The sequence below is a fragment of the Prinia subflava genome, chromosome 17 (assembly GCF_021018805.1).
Source record: "Prinia subflava isolate CZ2003 ecotype Zambia chromosome 17, Cam_Psub_1.2, whole genome shotgun sequence".
Lineage (NCBI taxonomy): Eukaryota > Metazoa > Chordata > Aves > Passeriformes > Cisticolidae > Prinia > Prinia subflava.
This window is the reverse complement of record NC_086263.1, coordinates 8231126-8252527: the sequence shown is the minus strand read 5'-3', so window position 1 is coordinate 8252527 and position 21402 is coordinate 8231126. Positions and strand designations below refer to the sequence as shown.

At 42.3% G+C, this 21402-nt stretch overlaps 1 protein-coding gene across 4 annotated transcripts in view; it reads right to left on the bottom strand.

Annotated features, from left to right (window-relative positions):
- The window catches only part of XYLT1 (xylosyltransferase 1), a 170224-nt gene that overhangs the window by 24115 nt on the left and 124707 nt on the right, over positions 1-21402 (bottom strand). For all 4 annotated transcript variants that reach the window (XM_063414180.1, XM_063414179.1, XM_063414183.1 and 1 more), the window contains one exon: positions 10067-10147. In XM_063414180.1, coding sequence (XP_063270250.1) covers positions 10067-10147 — 81 coding nt within the window. The remainder of the gene's footprint in view (positions 1-10066; positions 10148-21402) is intronic.

Genomic DNA, 21402 nt, shown 5'->3' with positions numbered 1-21402 from the left:
ATTTTAAGAAAATAACAGAACTTTATTGACTATATTTAAATAGCAACATGAAGTTCTTTTCCATGAAGTAATTTCTTTCAACTGCTATCTCTACCAATTTATCACCCTTTACTCTCCTTTTCAAATAGAAGGTTCTTTGACTGCAATAGAAACCCTCAAACAAAAAAAAGACCTGGCTATTTCAAAAACTCAGCCTGTATGACATGACACAGCTCCCAGCTCCCTGGTACTGTAAAGCTTCAGCCTTATTGTCTGAACCTGGCAGCAGAGGAGCACGACCACACTCGAGATGAGAAGGTCCCAGCAAATCCTCACTCACAGCTTCTTGCTTTCCAAAACAGTTGACAGGATCTTTTTTTCTATACGTGCACAGTTCTATGGGTTTGTTTGAGCTAACGGCTTGGAAAAGCAAATCTCAGGATATGGGGTGAAATAAGCCAGTTCATGGAGGTACAAATTTTTCACAACAAACCTCAGCCCCCAAATCTTATACAAGTGGGTTAATAAAAGGAAGAAAATGTACTTTCAATCACTCAACCTCCAGCAAGGCAGCACAGCCCAACTGAAGAGCTGCAATGCCTTTAGAAATCTCCAAAGAAATGACCCTTTTGCTTGTGCTTCTTGAGACTCTCCTAGAACCATCACACCAGGTTTCAGACAGATAACAGCTGAACAGAGAGCAGGTGTTTTTCAGAAGGATCACCCTTACTGAGCCTCTTCACACACAGTCACTACACCTCAATGGAATCAGGCATTAGCAAAACAAATAATTTCTGTGCCCTAGGAAGTGATTATTTATACAAGGGGCTGTGAAGACACAGCTCTCCACTGGGCAATTGCTTGCTGTTTGTTTATGTGCCCTGGGAGCCAAGGGGACCAAGGGTATTTCAGATCTGCTGGATCTGAATAGGAGAGGCTGTTGCCACACACAGCTGAACTGCAACCAAAGTGGAAAAGGTGGATGAGACTCCCTTTATCCCTCCAGGCTCTCTTCTAGGATGACTGATGCTCCCAGCTACTCCAGCAACAGCAATTTTGGCACTCAGGCAGGCAAGAACTTACTCTAAGTATAGTGAATACTGCCTGAGGGAAAGGGAAAGGGGTATTTGTATGCCACATAGGCCTTTTCAAGAAATGAAAAACTCTTGAACACTACAAACAGTTCATAAAGATTCTTGACTAGCCATCCAAGAATGATTGCAGCCACCTCTGAAAAGAAAGATGGGAAGATGGAGGGCAAAAGCATGACCCTACTGACTTGTTTCTAGTCTCATGCTGTGTTTCATTAGTTTCTGGTTATGCTCAAGGGAATACCAAAACAGTAAATTTTATAACACCAAGCCAAGCTTCAGAAAGAACAATGAAATACAAAAAAGGGGTGGTTTTTCCAACTGTCTTTCTCTCTTGGGTCTCACAAAACAGCTTGCAGATAAATCCCAAATTAAAAGTAGGGGGAAAAAAGGCTTAGTAATAGCATTTCCCTAATCTTAATCAATGTGGAAAAATTCAAGTGCTTCCTCTCCCTCTGAACATCAGGTAAGACTGGCACACCTCTGCCAGCTGCAAATGACCTCCAACTGAACCAAGGTAGGGCTGGCCAAATACAACAGAGATTATCATCAGCTGAAGACAACTGGCCTTTCTCCTAATCTAAAAAAAACAACAGGAAGAAAATAACAATGACAGGGAAGGAGTCAATCAGGAGAAAACAGAATTAAAATAAGACTAGGGTTAATAAAACCATGCCATTTTGCCTTATTTCATAGAAGACTCCAAATAAGACACCTTATGCTTCCCCTTATCAATTTTAATTTTCCTAAAGAGCCTCCAGTTTTGAGGGCCTGGGATTATACTCAAAAGTAAGCAGGAAACACAGGATAAGGAGGTGTGTCAGCACCTGAACTCAGCAATCAGACACTGACACACATGAAAGGTGCCACTGTGTCCTGTGTGTGGATGTAGCCTCACGTTTTACACAGTTCCAGAGAGTTATTTTTATACTTTGTCAAAAAACCCCACTGCTTGCAGCACATGCTCTGCCACTGAGTACAGATGTAAGTCCAGGCAGCTCATGATTGCAATCCTCTTGCAAACAGGGAACTCCTCTTACTTTGTAGCTTATTTAAATATTTATAAATGCATTTCAGACAAGATTCTAGGACTGTGTAACACATAGAGCATTTGTAATTTGTGTAGCACATATCCTACAACCTGAGTATAAACACAGCTCAGCTCTTATGGTAAGTTCTAACTGCTAATAAATATTGCCACACAGTTACTTAATATCAGCAAAAACATCACAATCAAATATCCTCCTCTTGGATAGTTTTCTCCAAGGGACAGTGCAAACCACAGCTACTAGTAGAGGCCCCTGCTCCTGAAAGCTCTACTTACACAGTACGTAAGTCAGAGAGTTTGCTGTTTTCTGTTTCCTGAAGTTTATGAACAAGTAAAACTTCCTAAAGTATTGCAGGCTATCAGATTGCTAAATGCCATTTATCAGTAACTTTATCACTAAAAGGTTTTTTCTGGAAAGAATATATTTTTAAGGTGAAAAGGTTTCTTCCTAAATGTTTCCTGTTTCTGGCCTCTTGCCTAGAAAACCTCCCATTGACATTTCACTGTTAGCCAGGTGCACCTACCCAGGACCTCATCATCATTACTCAGGTTTTAAGAATAAGAGCTATGAATAAAAGTTACAAAAATCTAGCAAAACAACTCCTCACAAGTCAAAAGCCAATGTCAAAGCAAGAATCTGTAGAGCTAGGAGCTCCACTGCATCACGTCCTTGTTTCCCTGAGTGTGTGAGGACAAGCTCTGCATCCTATGACTTTATCTGCTCCTCTTTTAATTGTCTTTAGACAAAAATTTGAGGAAGAAAGTCCATTTCAAGGCAAAAAGTCAAATAAATATTTTTACAGATGAGAAATATGAGAGTCACTTGCCAGTAGTGTTTGCACAGCCACTCTGGAAACACCAGAGTCCATCAGTTGGGAAGTAACAAACAATAATTTGCAGTTTAGGTGACCAACCAGAAAGCACTGAGCAATAATTTGGCAACCTTGGGTGTAGCAGTTGCAGGAAATAATTAGTGAGCAATCTCTAGGCTACCACACATCTCCACAAACCAGGCACTGAAAAATTTTTTATAATAAGCAGATTAATGAATCCCAAATCTGTGCAGAGCAGAATCATTCCCTGCCTGCTCAGGGTGGAAATCCTGGCCTCCACTGAGTATGCTGAGTCCAGCAGACCCTGATTTCACTCCATTTCCATGAGTAACTCTATTCTACCAAGGGTCAAACAATATTTACAGCATCTGAAATAATTATCAATTGGCTAATTACACACAATGCCTATATGGTACCAGGTATTAATCTGTCTTTCCAAGGACAGGATGTTGCAGTACGTTTCCCCAGACCTCTTCCTGTCATGCTGAAAGCCTCCAGGGCTGATGTCCCCACTCCCAAAATGGAGCTGAAGCTTGAAAAGGGGAACAGTGTCAAACAGAAATAGCACCTACTCAGTCTGTCAAGATGAGGAAGATTTCTGCCTGGTATGACACGCATTGCGTGGAAAGCACAGAACAAACAATTCCTGCTGCTTCAAAAGGCCTTGAAAACAACTCTCAGTACAGACAGAAATGATGGAAGAGAATAATTGTAACTTGCTTTTCAATGTGCTTTAACCGTGGCATCCTAAATGCAATTGCTATGAGGTCAAAAATTTGATGAGAGCAGAAGTCTCATCTGTTGTTAATTCCCTTACTCAAAAGAAAGTATTTAAACACATTACTGTCTCAACAATCACCCAAAGCTTTAATGCCAATGCAGAAGCAAACATCAACAATATCAGAAAGAATTTCTCTCTTGTCTGAATTTGCTCTGGTAAGATCTGGCTTATTTCCTGATTGGGCTTATTTCAGGAGCAAAAGCCAAAGCCATAAATAAGCACACAAATTAAAATGCTTTAGCAGCTTTGCTCACTGTGCTAAACGTTCAGGAGTTACCAAGGAACACAGGGAAATCTTACTTTTAAATGTGATTACTGTTTGTCACCGTTATCTCTGCACGTCCCACAGCAGAGCAGAAAATCCAGGTGACACAGCCATGAAAAGTAAGCCAGAGCTGAGAGATGCAGCTTGTGATGTTTGTTCCTGGAGGTTCTGTGGGTCTGCAGAAGCTCAAGAGCAAGTCAGGGGAACAAGGAGCTCTGCTGGAAGGATTTTTTGACAGTCCATGTTACCACAGTTGTTTTCAAGGTATATTAAACACTTTAATGTTCAGTGTGCAATTAAATCTGGAGCAGACTACTGCTGCCACACTGGGAAACAGAAAGTTTAGATCATTTACAGTGCAGCAAAAATGGTACAGTAATTTGAATATCTCTTTCAAGATACAAGTTCGCCTTGAAATATTATGTTCAGTGTGTCCCTTCTCAATCAATGGCATCTTTATGGAAGCCAGGCAGCCATGGCACTTAGGGTATTCCAGATGAGATGCTCTTGAAAGCTGATGAATACACACATTTTATCTGGTCATTATTCCATCTCTATATGGACATGATGAGACTTTCCAAGCTTATAATAGGTACTCATATGCTATATAATTTGTTTCTGCTTCTTTCATATGCAATCTTACCATAAAATACCCATTTAATGCTTTAGTCCGAGCACATCTTTGTATTCTATTTAGAAGAAATTTCTCATTATTCTTTCTCCTTCTCCACCTTTTCCTACATATTTACTTCCACTGGCTTTAAAAACTTTTCTTTCCACCTTCTCTCTTTCAACAGAGAAGCTTCCTTTTCAGACAAAGTCTTAAAAAGCCTCAATGTTTCTCAATATTTTAATGTTGCAGGCTAGGGAGCAAAATGAAAAAAACCCTCTAAAATCCTTCAGTTGAAGGAAACTTGCAAAGTCTATTTTTTGCAGTAATGACTCTACTAGGAATTGCCTTGTTTTGTCAACAATTCCATGCACTTCCTTGTGAGCATCAGCTCAAGAGAGACTTTTAAAGAGTCCTGTGGGTTCCTTTCCCCCACTCTTCACTTACACAGTATCTTTTAAGCAATACTGAAACAGCTTTTAGAAGGTCAAAAATAAAATGGCTTCTTCTTATTCTCATCAAGGAGATCATAACTGAAGTGATTTTGTTTCTTTTTATATTAAATAAGCAAAACTGCAAATGATAGTATGCAGAGATGTAGCATGAACTCACCACAGAGAGACGCAGTGATATGAAATGTCACATTTTGCCATCTGTTTGTCTCTAATAAATATCTTCTCTAGAAGGTTTCTTGTCTCCTCACCTCCTTTCTAGTGACTGAGGACAAGTGTGAGTCCCTTCAACAAAGGTTTTCAAGCTACCAAATCAGGCCACTGACCTATGGTACAGCAGTGCCAACAACATCTGTCCAGCTTAAAATGATGTTTCCTGTCATAACCATTATATAAAATGCCTCAGGATCTCAGAGGACAGGGCTGCTTACATGGCTGCAAGTGAAGTGTGCTGCTCAATGTTTTTAGATAGCAGTAATATTCCTGATTATTTTACCAGTATCCCAGTTTTCACCTCCCTCCTAATTCTGTCCTTGCCCCATAAAGTATGGCTACTTCAAACCTTCTCACTTAAAGCACCTTCCTGAACCAGCAGATGATTTTGCTTGCACACTCCAAGAACAAAGAAGATCCTGCTTAGTCCCACATCAAGACATAGGGCTGGTTTTGTTTCTCTTTGCTTTGACAGCTTAGAGCACTGTTTCCCAAACCTGAGCAGAAATAAAAGCCCTACGAGGAGGCTGAATTGTCAAGCTGAAGCAGTAAAGGCTTTATGGCTCCCCTAATGCTTAGCATAAAGCACTGAGAACATTTGAAAGTTAGCTGTAATGTCTAAATTTTTAAAGTGCAGTCTCTTTGCAGGGAAGATGCATGTTGCTATTTCCATCGCTCCCCTTCTCATGCAACTGTTGGGCTGAACTACTTCCAAGCAAAAAATAGATCTCAGTCCATGTGCTCCAGAATACTCAAGTGTTCTAAAAAATTCAGCAAAAAAAGTATGAGGCTGAGGGTAATTTGTGCCTAAGGAACCACCAAATATGTTACATGAGCAGCAGTTAAGTGCTGCTAGGACATATGGGTAAACTATTCCAACAGCAGTGACAATTAATTCATTTTTCCCCCCAGTATTGGGGTACTTCTGGGCAATTCATCAGTGCAATACACAACAGTGTGATCCATTTTCCTAACTGACCACCAAACCCCCATCAACCCATGTACAGCAGTCCAACAAACTGTGTGTGCCACTGAGGGAAAAAGGCACATGTGGAATGGGGGTGAAACAGATGTGTTCCAGCAGTGGAGACCTTGGGAACCTGCCCCAGTCCTTTGGTAGCTCAGGTCTCTCCAGCCTCTGAGAACTGGGATGGGATTGTGATGCTCCTTGGTACAGTTCACCACCTCTAAAATTACCTGGGAGCCTGAAACCAGACAGGAGACAACACAGCTGCAAAGAACAGCAGTAATGAGGAGAAAAAAATCAGCAGAAGAAAAGAATATGGGCACATACCAAAATTTTAAGGGCCTTGTCTTTAGCTGTTTGTATTTTGCCTAGGAGCTCAAGATTCCTCTAAGATCTAACAGCATCCAGCTTTCTCAGCATGTTTCCTCTGCTTCCCAAATGACTGCTGTGGAGAGGTTTCCATACAGACCCCCCCTTTTCCTGCCTGTCACTGAAGATGTCACATTCGACTGTCTTTATATTTTATAATATATCCGACAGATGCTGCTCCTGCCAAAAAAGAAGAAATCTTCTGTGTATTCCAAATTGCAATAGCTTATACAACTACCAGGTTATTCACTTGCTTTTAATAGTCTAGAACACTGAAAAGAGGAGGAAATGTGTTGCCCACTAAGCCCTATGTAACAACTCCAGCCACTGTGTGTAATTTCACTTCATACATCCACCTCTGTCAGGAAATAATGCTTCTCCAGCTGAGTGAAGGAGCCATTTTCATGTCCATTCTCTTTGCTGAAGCCACAGAAGAAAATCAGAGCAATGCACTTTTTTGTGACTTTGGCATAACGAAAAGAAAATTTAACTCTATAAAAGGAAGCCTGGTTTCTCTCCTTATTTGGCAGTAAAACATGTACTGATTGTGGACATGGCTTGAATACAAAGTACACTGTAATTGAGCATTTCAGCTTTAAGATGGCACTTCTAATCTTTCTCTGTTGTATGATCCAAAGACTGTGATGACTTAAAATTTAGAGTTTTCAGTTGTTTACAAGGCAGACTTAGACAGTTGAAAAGCTTATTGATTAGGTGCCATTATTCATCCACAAATTAAAATTAAAAGTACCAGCAAGGGTTATACATTGCTTTCAATTATGTTTAGATGCTGTGCTCCTGTATTATTATTTCACATGTTTTGAGAAAAACAATTTGGATTAGCTAAATCATTATTGTACATGGGGCAGCAGCCAGTATAGTCCAGTGTCCTCTCCCTTATTATGGCATCAATTAGTTGTTTTAAACAAAAAAATCTGTTCCAGTGTGTTTTGATATAGGATATCCAAAGGGAGTTTTCTTCTATTACCCAATAATGTGGACACTGGCTTGTGTTCTAAAAGCTTTTTTTTCTCTTAACTTTTTGCTGCCAATCCTCAAGGCTGTTGCTTCTCTTCCAGCCCTTACTAAGCTCTTGGCCATACCATTCTCTTCATGGGGTATTTCTTTTCCCCTGGGCTGTGACAGGACAAAGCAAAGAGCAAAATTTAAAAACTGGAAAAATTAATAGGAAAATAATAACATCCCTTATTCTTACAATGAGCAAGTCACTGAGTTTAGCTGTGGAAACTCCCCAGGCAAAGGTCACAAGAGGTTGGGACAATATTGTACAGCAGCACCACTACACCCCTCCTGCTCCCTGGGGACACTGGCTGCAGGCCATGGACACGGGGTGACAGCCTAGGTGGGCTTTTGCTCTTGGCTCACCTGCCTGAGCTTGTAGGAGCTATTTCAGCCCAGAGGGCTTCCCATTCTGACTGCAGGGATCAACCTCACTGCTGTGACACACACCTGGGCACCCCGTGAAGGTCAGGTGGGAATTGTGTGTCAGGGGAGAGCGGAGGATGCTCTGACCAGTTTAGTCAAGACTGAGTCACTCAAACATGAAATATCAGGCTAGACATCTTCACTTTAGATATTTCTCTCTCAACAGGTGGATGTACAGCTGGAAATTCACTCACAATACAAACAGGGGATAATTACTTCTTGATCAGCTTTTGGAAACAATGGAATGAATTTTTACCCAGCATAACTCAGAGGCGTTTGCAGCTGCTGGCTTGAGTGTGTCTGCAGCTGCCTGGGCTGTGCAGGAGGAGGGAAGCCACTCTACCTCCTTGACAGAAAATCTGGGGACATGCCAAGGGGTAACGTGAAAGGATCCATTCAGCCAGTGGTCAGCAGTGGGAGCACTTATGGATTCAGGGATTAGGCAACCATGGCAGACAGGGATGGCAAATCTGCACTCATGTCCCAAATCATGTTCCCTGATGCACAGGGAATTTATGATAGAAATCCAGGGGAAAAAATAAAATACAGTGACATGTTCTAATAAGCTAAAAGGTATTCAGTTGTTTATACAAAGAGAACTATTGAATTTCTAAATGAGTTTGCTGTTCCTGTGATGGAAGGACAAGTGGCACATTAGCTCATTTCATTATTAAATTAATATCAGCTTAGCATGTTTAATTGATCTAAATTGTTCAGATCCAGCTGAAGTTGGCATGTTTGAACCAGCCTGATGCTGGTGTGTCATAATCCATTCGTTATTTTCCTTAGCCAGCTCAGGGAATTTGAGAAGACTCAGGAGACCAGAGGAGGAAGGAGGCAAAAGCCCAACTGCTTTTCCCTGACTCACTCTCTCCTCTTTTCCACACTAACTCTGCTGTCGATCACCATTGCCAGCTGGAGCTGAGCCTGCCAATCACTCTGACACTCTGAATTTCCCAAAACAGGGACTCTCCTGTGAAAACTGTTGACTTGGCTTTAAATATGACTCCTCACAGGATTATTTTTTACTACCTGCTATAGAATTTGTGCATGCACAAGATGAATGCTCGTGAGGACTTAATTTAAACGGGAACATGACAGAATTGATAAATCTGGTGACAAGAGTAAGAACGGCCAAGAAGAGAGAGAGACTTGTGAGTTATTCTGGCCGCCTGCTATGCTGAACACGCGACTCAGTGTGTCACATTCTCTGGGTACACTTGACATTTTACAGAATAAGGGAAGACCTGGTGACCCAAGCAGAATAAAACAATATTTTTAGATGCAAAGCCACTGGGACTCAGCATATGGAGTTGCTGGAAGTGCAGCAGGACTGCTGTTATGGTACAAAAACCAGAAAAAAAGAAAAATAGCAAAACCATGAACAAACAGGAAAACAGGACCACTGCAGTCACATGGGAAACTTCTTTCATCTGCAGAGGTTGTTGAAGTCTTTGGAAAATGGTGTTTGGTCACTGCTGTTCCCTCAAACCACAATGCCAAGTTTAAGAATTACTGATGACTGGTGGGAAACTCAGCACATTCTCTTCTCCAGGAGGCAGATTTTGACTCAAGGACCTTCAGTAGATTGTGATAAGCTCCAGCCTCCATCCTCACTCTTACTGGCAGTGCAGGCTGCTACAGGCTGCCACACCCAGGGCTCTGCCCATGCCAGGCTGTGCTGCAGAGCTCAGCTAAGCCAGGTCTTGCTCACCAGCGTGCCTGGGGCCACCTGGGCAGTGCTGGGGGCAGCTGCCACGTGCTCACAAAACATCAGCCTGTGCTGAGACCACTCAGTCTGCTTAGAGCCTGTCTCCCCACAAAAGCACCTCTGACTCTGGGAAGGAGTCACTCTGGGCCAAGAAACAACCATCCTCAGAGAAGGGTTTCCTCCTCACTCACTTCTCTTTCCTGGACTAGGGATTTCTTCAATCAGGTAATTCTGGAAAACCATCACCACACAACACTTCTCAGTGCTCTGGTAAAAATGAGGTGAGAAAGGGCCAGCTCACCTTGCATTGTCCCTCCCATGTGATTTCAAGAAGTTCATATCACGGTATCTGGACAGGAAAGCCACGAGCTGATCGTTTGTCCTGTGAGAGAAAGAAGAAAAGGTGCACAAATTACACTGTGAAAACCACTGCATCTAGAGCACTTTATAGATTTATAATCTTTATTTCTCATTTGGGGACCACTCTCAGATTCTGAAGGAGGTGGTTCCAAAAAAACTTCCATCCTGCTGTTAAACTTCAATGACCCCCTCTGCTCTGGAAAGCATACTTGGAAGGAAACACAGGTTTTATTACACCTTAACAAATTTCTTATCAACCCTTGGCAGGTATTTGAGGCACTATAAGAGAGTATGTATGAACTAATATTGCTCAACACTTTTTAAGTGTGAAAATCCAGCTGCAAGATGACTGCATTGATAGTTCCATTTTACATGCTTTGCTAGACATTTCCTAGGAAATTTGGTTCAGTATCTATTGGCATTTTATTTGTTTTCATTGTGTAGCAGACAACAGGCCAAGGTTAGAACGCATAACACAAGAGAATTTTGATGTTAAAAAGGCAATATAATCAACAGGAACAAAGGAATTTCGAAGGTTAATTCTGATTAGTATGACAGGCAATCTGACACCAGCATTTTCAAAATTTCAGCTGACATGTCCAAGAATGTATTTACGCCTGACAGCTTTTGTGGTCTGTTATTTCTCTAACAATGGAGCAAAAATGTTCTCTATTTATCTAGGTCAGCATATTTAGGAAAACTGAATAAATCACATTAAAAAGATCTTAATCTCCTGAATTGCATTCAAACCCACAACCTTATGGATATAACACCATTTAAGCAATGGTCTGTAGTGCAGTTGGTGGCAGAAAGACTCAAGATAAAAGGGCTGTCAATAGCACTGTATTTTGAAAACATTTCATTATTATAAGCCACAGAAAACCAAGTTAAACCTGAATGTGTTTAACTGTACAAAATGTGTTTGACTTCTGGGGTCAGGTTGCAACAACCTGGAAATGTTATCAGCCAAGTGAACTATTTTAATAGTCTCATTGATTTTATCTAGACCAAAGGAATTATCTGTCAATCAACCATCCTGCCAGACAGGCCTGAGACCCTCCTCCTTCACTCCCTCATGCGAGCTGCGATAGCTCCCTGGTCTCTGCACCTCAATTTGGCAAACTCAGAAACCACTTTCTGTATAGTAAGCTGTGCAGATTTTCCCATTTGCTGCTCCAGTGACTCTCCATCTTACTGGGATGAATAGGCATTTAGTGAATTTACTTAGCAATGCTTCCACATGAAATGGTTTCAATGGCTGACATCTTCGGGTGAGTTTCTAGGCAAAAGCTGGCATGCAAAGATGATCTTTAGAAATATAATCAAGTGTGGAAGTGCTTGAGCTTTAATTTCCTTACAGGATAAAAATCAAATCAACCAAAGTAACAATCCACACCACTCAATAAAACATCATCCTTTCTAGATTGCTCACCAACCTGTATTTTGCTATTCAGCAGTACTCTACCAAGTGTGGCAGGACTTGGGGCTGCCATACAAACTTCTCATTGCTTCTTAGTTTGTAGGTAATTCTTATACATGCCCAAATGAATCTTAGCTCTCAAAGTAATCAATAATTGACATTTTCCCTCTTCTTGAAAACATTGGTGGTATCTTGGTCCTATTTTGAATATTTTTAATTTTTTGTTTTAAAGAACTCATACAGAGTTTTACTCCTTGACAATTAATATGCTTCTTTTCACGTGTTGACAACACGGAACTAAAACATCATAGTTCCATTTGGTAAAACTTTCTAGTTAATTGACATTTAGATTTATGCAGTCAACCAATTCCATGCTCAGCATGGCAGCACACTGAATTTCTATTAAGCTTTCATTCAAAGTGCTCCTTCTGACCCCAACATCATGAGGATGCTGCACATCACCTCTGACTTATTCCACCAGAAGACATTAAGAAGAAAATCAAAGGTATTGAACACGCCATCGATGTTAATGCATTTGTTAAAATCCTCCTCACCTTTCAGAACAGTTTGCCTTCAGGGGTAGATTTCCTGTATGCCTCTGGCACAGATTGCTGCCACACTTGTTCACACACAGCAGCAGCAGAGTCTCTGCCACGGCAGTGCCTCTGGCACAGCTATTCCCAATGCCTCTGGCACTCCTTTGGACAAAGACTGAACACATGGGCCCACTTTTTCCCTAAGTAAGGCAATCAAAAGCTGTGATTTTCAGCTGAAGACATCACTGGGAGCAACAGCAACTCCACACTGCCGAATTAAATTCTGCTGTACCTCTAAAAATTTCAAGGATAATTCACTGAGCATAAATTTGGCACAAAATCTTTTACTAACTATCATGGTAAAACCAAGTAACAAGTGCAACACAGCCTTCCTAAGAAGGAAATAAAGGCATGGGGAGAGGGAGGGTAGTTCATGCTACTGATTACAAATACACTAATATTACATATCACATTCCTATCAGTTTCCCCAGTGTGTAACACAGCACGAATACAGATTGAGGAAAAAGCCTTTCTGTAGTTGGTGTCTGAGGTTGGACCTGATGGATGCATCCACACAGATCCCACTTCTATTTCCTTTTGCTATTAAACTCACTTGGAGGGCACAGCACCAGGGAGAAGGATTAGTCAACTGGTTCCCTGTGTCATTGGAAGGGAGGAGGATGGTGTGAGTGGAGGCAGGCTGAGAGAAAATGGGCATTTTCAGCTGTGCAGCACACAGGGAGAAACACAGAACTAATCCTCCAGTGAACTCCAGGAGTGGAGAAAGCTTGTGTCTGGGGGAGGGCTGCCACCAGAAGATGACAAGTGAAGAAGAGTGATGGGAAACAAAGCGTGTTTGAGTTCACTGATGCTCAGCAAGGGCAGGTCTGCCAGCTGGGACGAGGGTGCCCATCTTCCCCAGAGGTCACCTCGGTAAGGTCCTAGAGCTCCCCTCCTGCAGCAAGGGTGGACAGGGGAGGCAGGGGCACTGTGCCCACCTGCTGGATGCCACTCAGCAAAGCTCAGCCAAGCCCCTGCAGGGCTGGGCTCAAGGATGGCAGCACTCAGCTGGGCAGGCAGTGGGGCTCCAGAGGCTGCAAAAGTGACTCAGCCCATGGCACTGCTCACCTGGGCATGTGGCTGAGCCCCTGGGCTGGGACCCTGCTTGGGGTTAGGTCAAGATTAGAGTTACAGGTCTGAGAGAAAAAGGTGAGTCCTACATCCAGAAGGGAATTCAGAAGATATTGCCAAAGCAAAGTCTGCTACCAGTGTTTCCTCACGGGCAGCCCCTGGCCTGGCACTGAGGTGTCCCAGGGCGTGAGCAGGCAAACCAGGCACTCAGTGAGCACATGCTGAGCATGGCAACAATTTCAGAACATGGCCTATACACTGGGACTGAAATGAAAATCTGCAAGAGCAGCAGTGAGGGTGTGTTTGCAGTGTCTGCACAGGCTGGGGGTCTGTGCAGAGGCGGTGCCATGGCAGGACAAGGGGCACGGCTGCTCTGCTGCCCTTTCAGCAAACCCTCCACTCCTGTGACTAATCCAGGCAGAGATGCCCTCAGTCTGCAGCTGGGAAAACAGATTAGGAGAACCTTTGGAGAATACGAGAAAAGGAAAACAAGATTGTTACTTTTGGAAGATAGTGATGGCTAATAAAATGTTCTGATTCAGCAAGGTACTCCAACACATGGGAAACTTGAAGGGTGTGGGGAATAGCAGCCACTTCAACGGGGTTATTAATATGTCAAAACCTATACAAGTTAAGAACAATTTGGCTAAGTTGGATCAAAAGTTCAGAAGCTTTTGGCAGCACACAGGTATGGAAACAAGATGGTTTGATTCAGTGTAGGGATCAGATGAAGGAAAGAGAACTGCTCTGAGTTTATTAATTATTCATCTTGATTAACTTAGGGCTATCTAATGACAAGCCTGCTGGCTGCTTCACAGGAGGAGTTAGTGCAGGGAGGGGATTAGCCCTGGCATGGTGAGCAGTGGTGGCAGCAAACACAGCAGTAGCTCTGCCTGGTGTGGGGTGCTGGAGAGGCAGGCAAGGATTACAAAGCAGCTGAACAGGAAAAACAGAAACACAAAGGCAGAAGTGTTTGGGAGAACAGGGCAAGGAGGCTAATGTGGTTTGAAGTGGCAATGAAGGGCCTCTGAAGCAGGGATGATGAAGGCAAACATACAGCCAGAAGAGATAAGTCAAAACTGTTACAAGTTCAGTGCCCAAAGCTTTGGTACCCGTCTGACTCATCCCCACAGTTTCCTTTCCCAGGAATCCTGTGGCCGTGTGAAGGCACAGCCCTAGAGAACCCACACCTACAGCAATCCCAGCAGCTCTTTGCCAAGAAAGGTCACCTGAAGGAAAAGGAGAAGGAAAAGACTGCAAAGACAAAACCTGGAATTATGGGGCAAACCCACCTATTCAGAGTTAAGCATGTTATTAATACTTAATATGGCTAAACATGGTTAAACATGCAGATGTGAACACAAAAGCCTGAAAGTGGAAGAATTGAATGCCTTAAATTCTGCTACCTTCTTTTCAATAAATTCTTACAACGATACTTAATCTCACTGATTTCAGTAAGTTATTAACTTCATATTCATAAACCCAGTACTGTAGAGTATCAGGGCATTACTAAGCCCCTGTGGCAGGAGAGTTCTTCCAGGAGATTTCTTTCCCAGGTTATTCCTGGGCTATCCCTCTCCCTCTCACACAGGGAGTGCCTGTGCTCTGCTTGGCTCCCCAGGTGCTGCAGCTGCCTGACAGTGCCTGACAGGCACAGAGAAGCTGGGGAGGAAGCAGAGCAGCCCAGGAGACAGGGAAGGGTTTTTCCCAATTGCTGCACACACCTGCACAGCAGCCAGTGCCCTCTGAAAGCTTCTGCTGGGGCACAGCAGCACTGGTGGCATCTTCCCTCTCCAGAAAGGGATCCTGACTGGTTCTGGTCCCTCCACCTGGCATGCATATGGGCACGGCATGTAACCTTACAAAAGGAGGCAACAGATGAATGATTCAACAAAAAAAGCAAAAACCTACAAAACTTCCTCCTGGAACACTTACAGCAAGATGATCAACCATGCAAATCCAGCATGAGAAGAATATGGGAAGAAGTTTGCAGGGTTCAGCTTTCAGCCCCAGGACAGGCAGCCTGACCCTCCCACTGGTGCTCCCAAGTCCTCCTGCCTCTCCAAAGCCAATTTAGTGCAAGGGGAGGCTCTGCAGAGCCTGACTCAGGCTGAAGTAAGAAAAAAAACCCCAACAAGTCTGCCATCTCAAAATGCAAAGAAAGGGGAAGGCTGTATTCAGCCTTTGCTATCCATCACAGAACAAAGATTAGCATGGCAGGCCTTTCTCAGCAAAGCTGACTCCTGTAACAGCAGCCATTCATAAAACAAACCATAAAAATGCAAACAGCAGATACAATTTCAGAGGCCAACTGCATGAGGAAGGCTCTGGGTGACAGTTAATACCTCTGCTTTTACAACACTGTTGTCTTAAATGCCTTGTTTTGTCTTTCAAGTCAGGTTTAACGGAGGAACAAGATAATGGAAGAAAACTACTGCCTGAGCAGCTCAGCTCGCTGGAGTACCTGGGAGATCAGAGCTGTGCTCCAGCACCAGCGCTGCCACCTGGCCTGGGAATTCACACCTGAGTGTTTCACAGTGTCAGCTTTCTGCATTTGGATGCTGCAGGCACTGATCACTCATCATAAGGGGTGCAGCTTCTCTCCCTGCAGCCCTGCCAGTGCTGTGCAATTCTATCAGCAATACAGCCATCCTGGCTGTGCTTTCAATTACTGCTTCCCATCCAGCCATTGTCTGCTTCCTGTGGAAGAGAAAGGAACTCACACAGTCAAAAAAGAGTGGAAGTCTTTTTTAGATGTCACACTGCTGAATAAACCTCTTCCTAGTGAGAGTACATAAATGCCTGGGTACAAAGGAGATCTGCTGAGAGAAAATAAAATATACTCCATCGTCTGCTTCCTGAGCCAGTCCACAACCTATTTTCTATAAATTCAAGGCTTCAGATGGCATTTATAAAATAAATAAATAAGCCCACTGCTGAGAAGCAGCAGCACATGCTTAAATGAAAATCCTAAAGAGACCACATAAGAGAATTCCACCAAGGATTAATGAACAAATGTGATTAAAACTATCTACAGCTCTGGACTGCTGCCAAAGTGCTGCCAGCAGTATTTGATATGTAAATGCTTGAAACATTTGCTGTGTGTACTGCCGTTGATGCAAAGCCTCTATAGAGAGTTTCTCCATCTAATTAGAGATATTGGTTTAGCAAACTTTGGAGTCTATAAAACCCTCAATGTCTCATTATTCTTTTAAAATAGAATATTCATTTGTTTGGAATGTTTTCCAGCTATATCCCATGAAACTCTGAAAGGCTCTTGGCTAATGAAAAACTCCAGCCCTATACCAGCTGATAAACCCTACAGCTTTTATGATAATAAAATTCTCACCACATGCACTCATTAAAACTTTGTAACATCGCTTTTGACTTTCTTTAAATATTCACTGGGAAAAAAGCAAATTACTCAATTTCCAAATATTTTATAGCACAATTTCAACACAAGCATTTAAAATCTCCAGGACTTTATCAAGTACACCACACAATGGTGCAATCACTGTGTCTCTGATCTGGTGAAGTCCTGAACAGTGAGTGCTGAACTGCAGCACACTTGGAGCTCCCCCAAAATGATGCAACTTTCACACTGTATTGTCATAAATTACTTTATGGGTCAGGGCCCACATGTCCACGTGTCCAGAAGCAGAATGTGCAAGGATTACAAACAAGGTCAAGAGCTGAGAGCTGTCCTTAAACTCATCTTCAATCTCTTAGGTGCACTAGTACATTTATTAAGGAGACTTTTCCAGGGAGGCCAATCCAGTTATAACTCAGATTGTCCATCACCCCACACACGTCACCAACTCACCAATGTTTTGAGATTTAACTCACTGGTGTTTATGAAACATTTTTACAAAATCCCCTCAGTCCCAGGAGCACTTTGAATTGATCCTAAGAATTAATTTGTCTGTGACAATGACATTTTCTCAGCATCCCTGCTGCTGCAGTAAAACATAAATAAGAAAAACACTACCCTGTAACACCATGTCATATGCAGCTCTTTTCCCCTGATTTTAAAGCCACTATAAGTTGCAAGTCACTATATTTTAGAGTAAACTATGAAATACATTAAGGTAGTTTGCCTTTCATAAATCTAATTGTATGCAATTGCTAAGTCTAGTTTATTTGTATGCTTAACAACAACAAATGCACTGAAAAATACTTGAATAACAAAAGCTTCTGAAGCACCTTCTAAATGTGCAACTGCTTAAGACCTGGTACACATGAAAATAATCAAAGAAAATCAGCTACGTGCAGGATGACTTATTCCCTAAATAACCTGCATGCAGCTCAGAGGTATTTTGCTAAAAATGAAGGAAATGTTTCACTCTGATTTGGTAAACAATTTTCTATTTATTTTTCTATTTAAGTTTATGAATCATCAGCATATCACCACCATTACTTTTTTTTTTTCATCTTGCTAGCCCAGAATTTGAGTGCCTGACAGATAGATTTGCTAGAAAGGCCTATAAATGCCTATTTCAAATAAATATTTTTAAGTAAAGGCAGAGAAGTGTGTCTAACTTAGATAAGGGCTAGAAAACTTGTTAAAGGTATATACTGAAGTAAAGCAAAATTCCTCTCCCACAACATTCACAAGAGATGTCAGTTTAGTTGAACTGCATGTATGAAAAAAATGCTCATTTTTATCACTGCTGGCAAAAACTGCTTATCAAGCCTTGCTGGAATTCCCATTATTCATATTTGGAAATTAAAATAATGCAGATTAGTGCTGAGAAAAAACAGCACAGTGGGGTTTAGACTCTTCAACTTACACTCTGATCTAAAATGCTCAGCATTCACAGTATCACGATTACTCAGCATTATGTCTGCTCCAAACATAGAATCACAGAAATGCTTGATTTGAAAAAGACCTTTAGGATCATTGAATCCAGCACTGCCAAGCCCATTCATTCCCCCAGTGCCACTCTCCCAAACTGAGGTGCCAGCCTTGGGTAAGCAGATTTCCTTTTGGCATTGGTGCAGTCATGATCACAAGCAGAGTTTTCTGTTCAGGGGCTTGTGAAAGGTATTTAGGAGAGAGAACACATTCTGCCACATCTGCCTGGCCCCTCCTCAGCGTGTCTGCCTGGAGTACAGATAGTTTGTGCACTCTTATCACAGCCTCTTGATCTCTGGTACATTCATAGTTTGTTTCCAGACTTTTTTTTGGCTTTTGATCTCACTAACACAAATCCACAAATTGAAAAAAAGAAAGGCAGCCTACCATACCATCTTCTGTTTAAACTGTCCCCTGGTAGGATCAATGGTTAAGTACTCTCACCCCTGCTGGGGTTCACAGGCATGGGAAGGATGAGCCATAGGTGAGTTTGGGGTCTCTTTTGCAGACAGGATGCAACACCCCCCAGCATTAGAGTGGGAGATGTCCCTCTCTGGTCCATGGAGGGTCCACAGAGGGGCACAGATGCTGCTCTGGAGCTCCAGGATCCCTGCTCAGCTCTGCTCCCCCCTGAGCAGCACCATCAGTGACTGCCCTTGCCCACGTTTCCTTTCCATGCCACACGGCAGGTTTGCAGAAGAGAAGCCAACAACAGTCACAGCTCTGGTTCCAGTTGAATTCTTCCCAAATTAATGATACAATGGAGGGGAAGCAGCAGCACAGGCAGGGGCAGGTGAGCTGTCCACAGTGGGAAGAACCTCTGGGAAACCTGGCACATGCAGATGGGTTCACACAAGGCACCGTTAGACCAATGTTCCCCTCAGTCACTTCAGCTGACCTTCCACCAACACTGGCACTTCAGTCAGCAGCCTTCCAAGCTAGCTGTGCTCAGGAGAAATGCAAAGAATTGTGATTTTCGTGGTAAAAATGCACCAATTTGGCAAATGACATCAACAAGCCCAAATGCGAACGTTTTTAACCTTTTTCTATTAAGAATGTAAGGGCTGATTGAGTGCAGAGTGTGGAATTAATGAACACACACTATCTGCTGACAACTTGGCACAGAAAGGCTGATTTAATATCACACTGTCAAAGGCCCATCACATTTTTCATTTCATCAATAAGGAAGGTGAGTGCTGATGTAAATGATCATTTTGATGGACAGTGAGCAGGAAGCAGCCGTGCACCTGAAGAGGTTACCTGCACAGCTTCCAGCCTCACTGCTATTTACATTGAGACACATATCTAAACAGGATTCATGCCCAGAGTGTCTAAATTTAATGAGGTTATTTACTTAGTTTTAATCCTGTAAGGAAAAGAAACAATCTCTATTTTCAGCATGTCTCTATTTTAAAACTTTTATTACAATAAAAGCTTTCTCTCACTAGAAAAAAACCCACGGAGTGACAGAAACATTGGTAAATGCACTTTCTGCCCAACGTGCATCTTTGGAGAAAGCAGTACACAAATTACCCACATTTTGTTCCTTAACGTATTTTGAGTACCTTCAATAGTGAGTCCATTTCCCTCTTGCAAGTCCTTTAATCAATGAGAAAAGTACCTTTTTCTATCCTCTTTCCTACTGATAAAGCACTATGCAAAGGACTTTATTCTGTTTTCATATCTGTAATGCTCCAGAATCAGTGCAGTGCACTCAGTTTATGCCTGTGTAAGCCAGAGCATCAACCCAGCTCTGTGTTCCTGGAACAGGCAATGGGAAATCCTAACAAAGGTTTTGTGGTGTTTCCCAGTTCAGAGGCTGTGAAGATGTGTTGCTCCATGTGTGACAGCATGTTAAGAGATGAAAATCATCCCTGTCCACTCTCAGAACTGCTCTGTTTGTGCTTGCCTTGTCTCATGGTAGGTAATTCCCCACAGGAAAAACTCGCAAATTCCCAAGCAACCATTTCTGTCCGTAAGGCCCATCCATTGCGTCCCAGTGGCAGCAAATGTAACTGTTGCCAATTACTGCATGACTTCTAAAGCTGCTGGAAAGTATTGGCCAAGATAATTTGCTTTTCACAAAGTTGCCTTTACCTATTATTACAATAACAAACCATCCCATTTCTAATCACTGCCCCAATGCAGGGATCAGTATAAAGAACTCCCACACGTAACTGCCACGAACTCTTGATGGACCATGGGCCTGGGAATGCTGGAATATCCCTTGTGAGGATGCAGCACTACAAAGAGTTAAGACAGACAGGATTACCCTATCTCACAAAAACATCTGAGTCCACTTAATATCTGCTGAAAGTATCTGAAAAAAGAGACTACTGAAACAGCTGCTAATACCCAAGGATATTTAATTATTAAAACTAAACATGATATAATTTTAGCTTTATAAAAGCACTGGGATTTTATTTAGTACAGAATGATGCTCAGTGCTTTGTGTTTTTCCAGTGTTTGTCTGCTGCTACATATTCATGTAGAACCTCATCTGCCTACACGATACATCCCATTTTGATGAAAACAATAATCACTGATTAAATAAGCAAGTGGAGTGAGCTTTAGAAATGATCAAGTTCATTACTCAAATTAGTGAGACTTTGTATAAAAAGAAGAAAATCTAGATATTGGGCTGAATAGGAGCTTTTTGTTTGTTTATACCGTGTACATTTTACATTGCATAATTTATATTCAGTTTTTTTTTCCCACCGTCTCTAAAATTAAATTATCAAGAGTTTTGTGCAAAAAGAGAAATTCAAATCAAATCTGAGGACAGATTAAAGCAACCATTCACTTCATCCAACTCACACATTCCCGTGTGCATCTGAACTTTCATTTGTACAAGTCAATACGAAAAATGATTGGCTAATTGTTGAAAAACGGTTTGATAGTTTTTAAGCAATTACAATTAAAAATGCTCATTTTCCAAGAAAGTGGGAAGAAAGAAACCTCCCTCACGCTGCTGCCCCCGCAGAGCTCTGCCTGGCAGGGTCTGTCAGTCCAGGGTGCAGTCCTGCTGTCCTGCCTCAGCAGAGCCCCTCCAGTGTCCCCAGTGTCACCCAGTGCCAGTTCCATGCCAGGGGTGGATCTGTTCAGCAGATCCAACTCAGATTTAAACTCCAGCATTGTGAACTGTGTGTTCCTCCATCAGCTGCATCAGTCTTGCAGCTTAGGACTCATGAGAAATCTTTGCTTTTCTGGATGCAGTCGTTAGTGTGCAGCTTCCCCAGCTTGAATGTTAAATTCTGGTGATTTCTCAGGTTCTGAAACAAAACTTGCTCCCTCTGACTGCGCTGTTGGTGATTCACCCCACCCTCACCTATCTG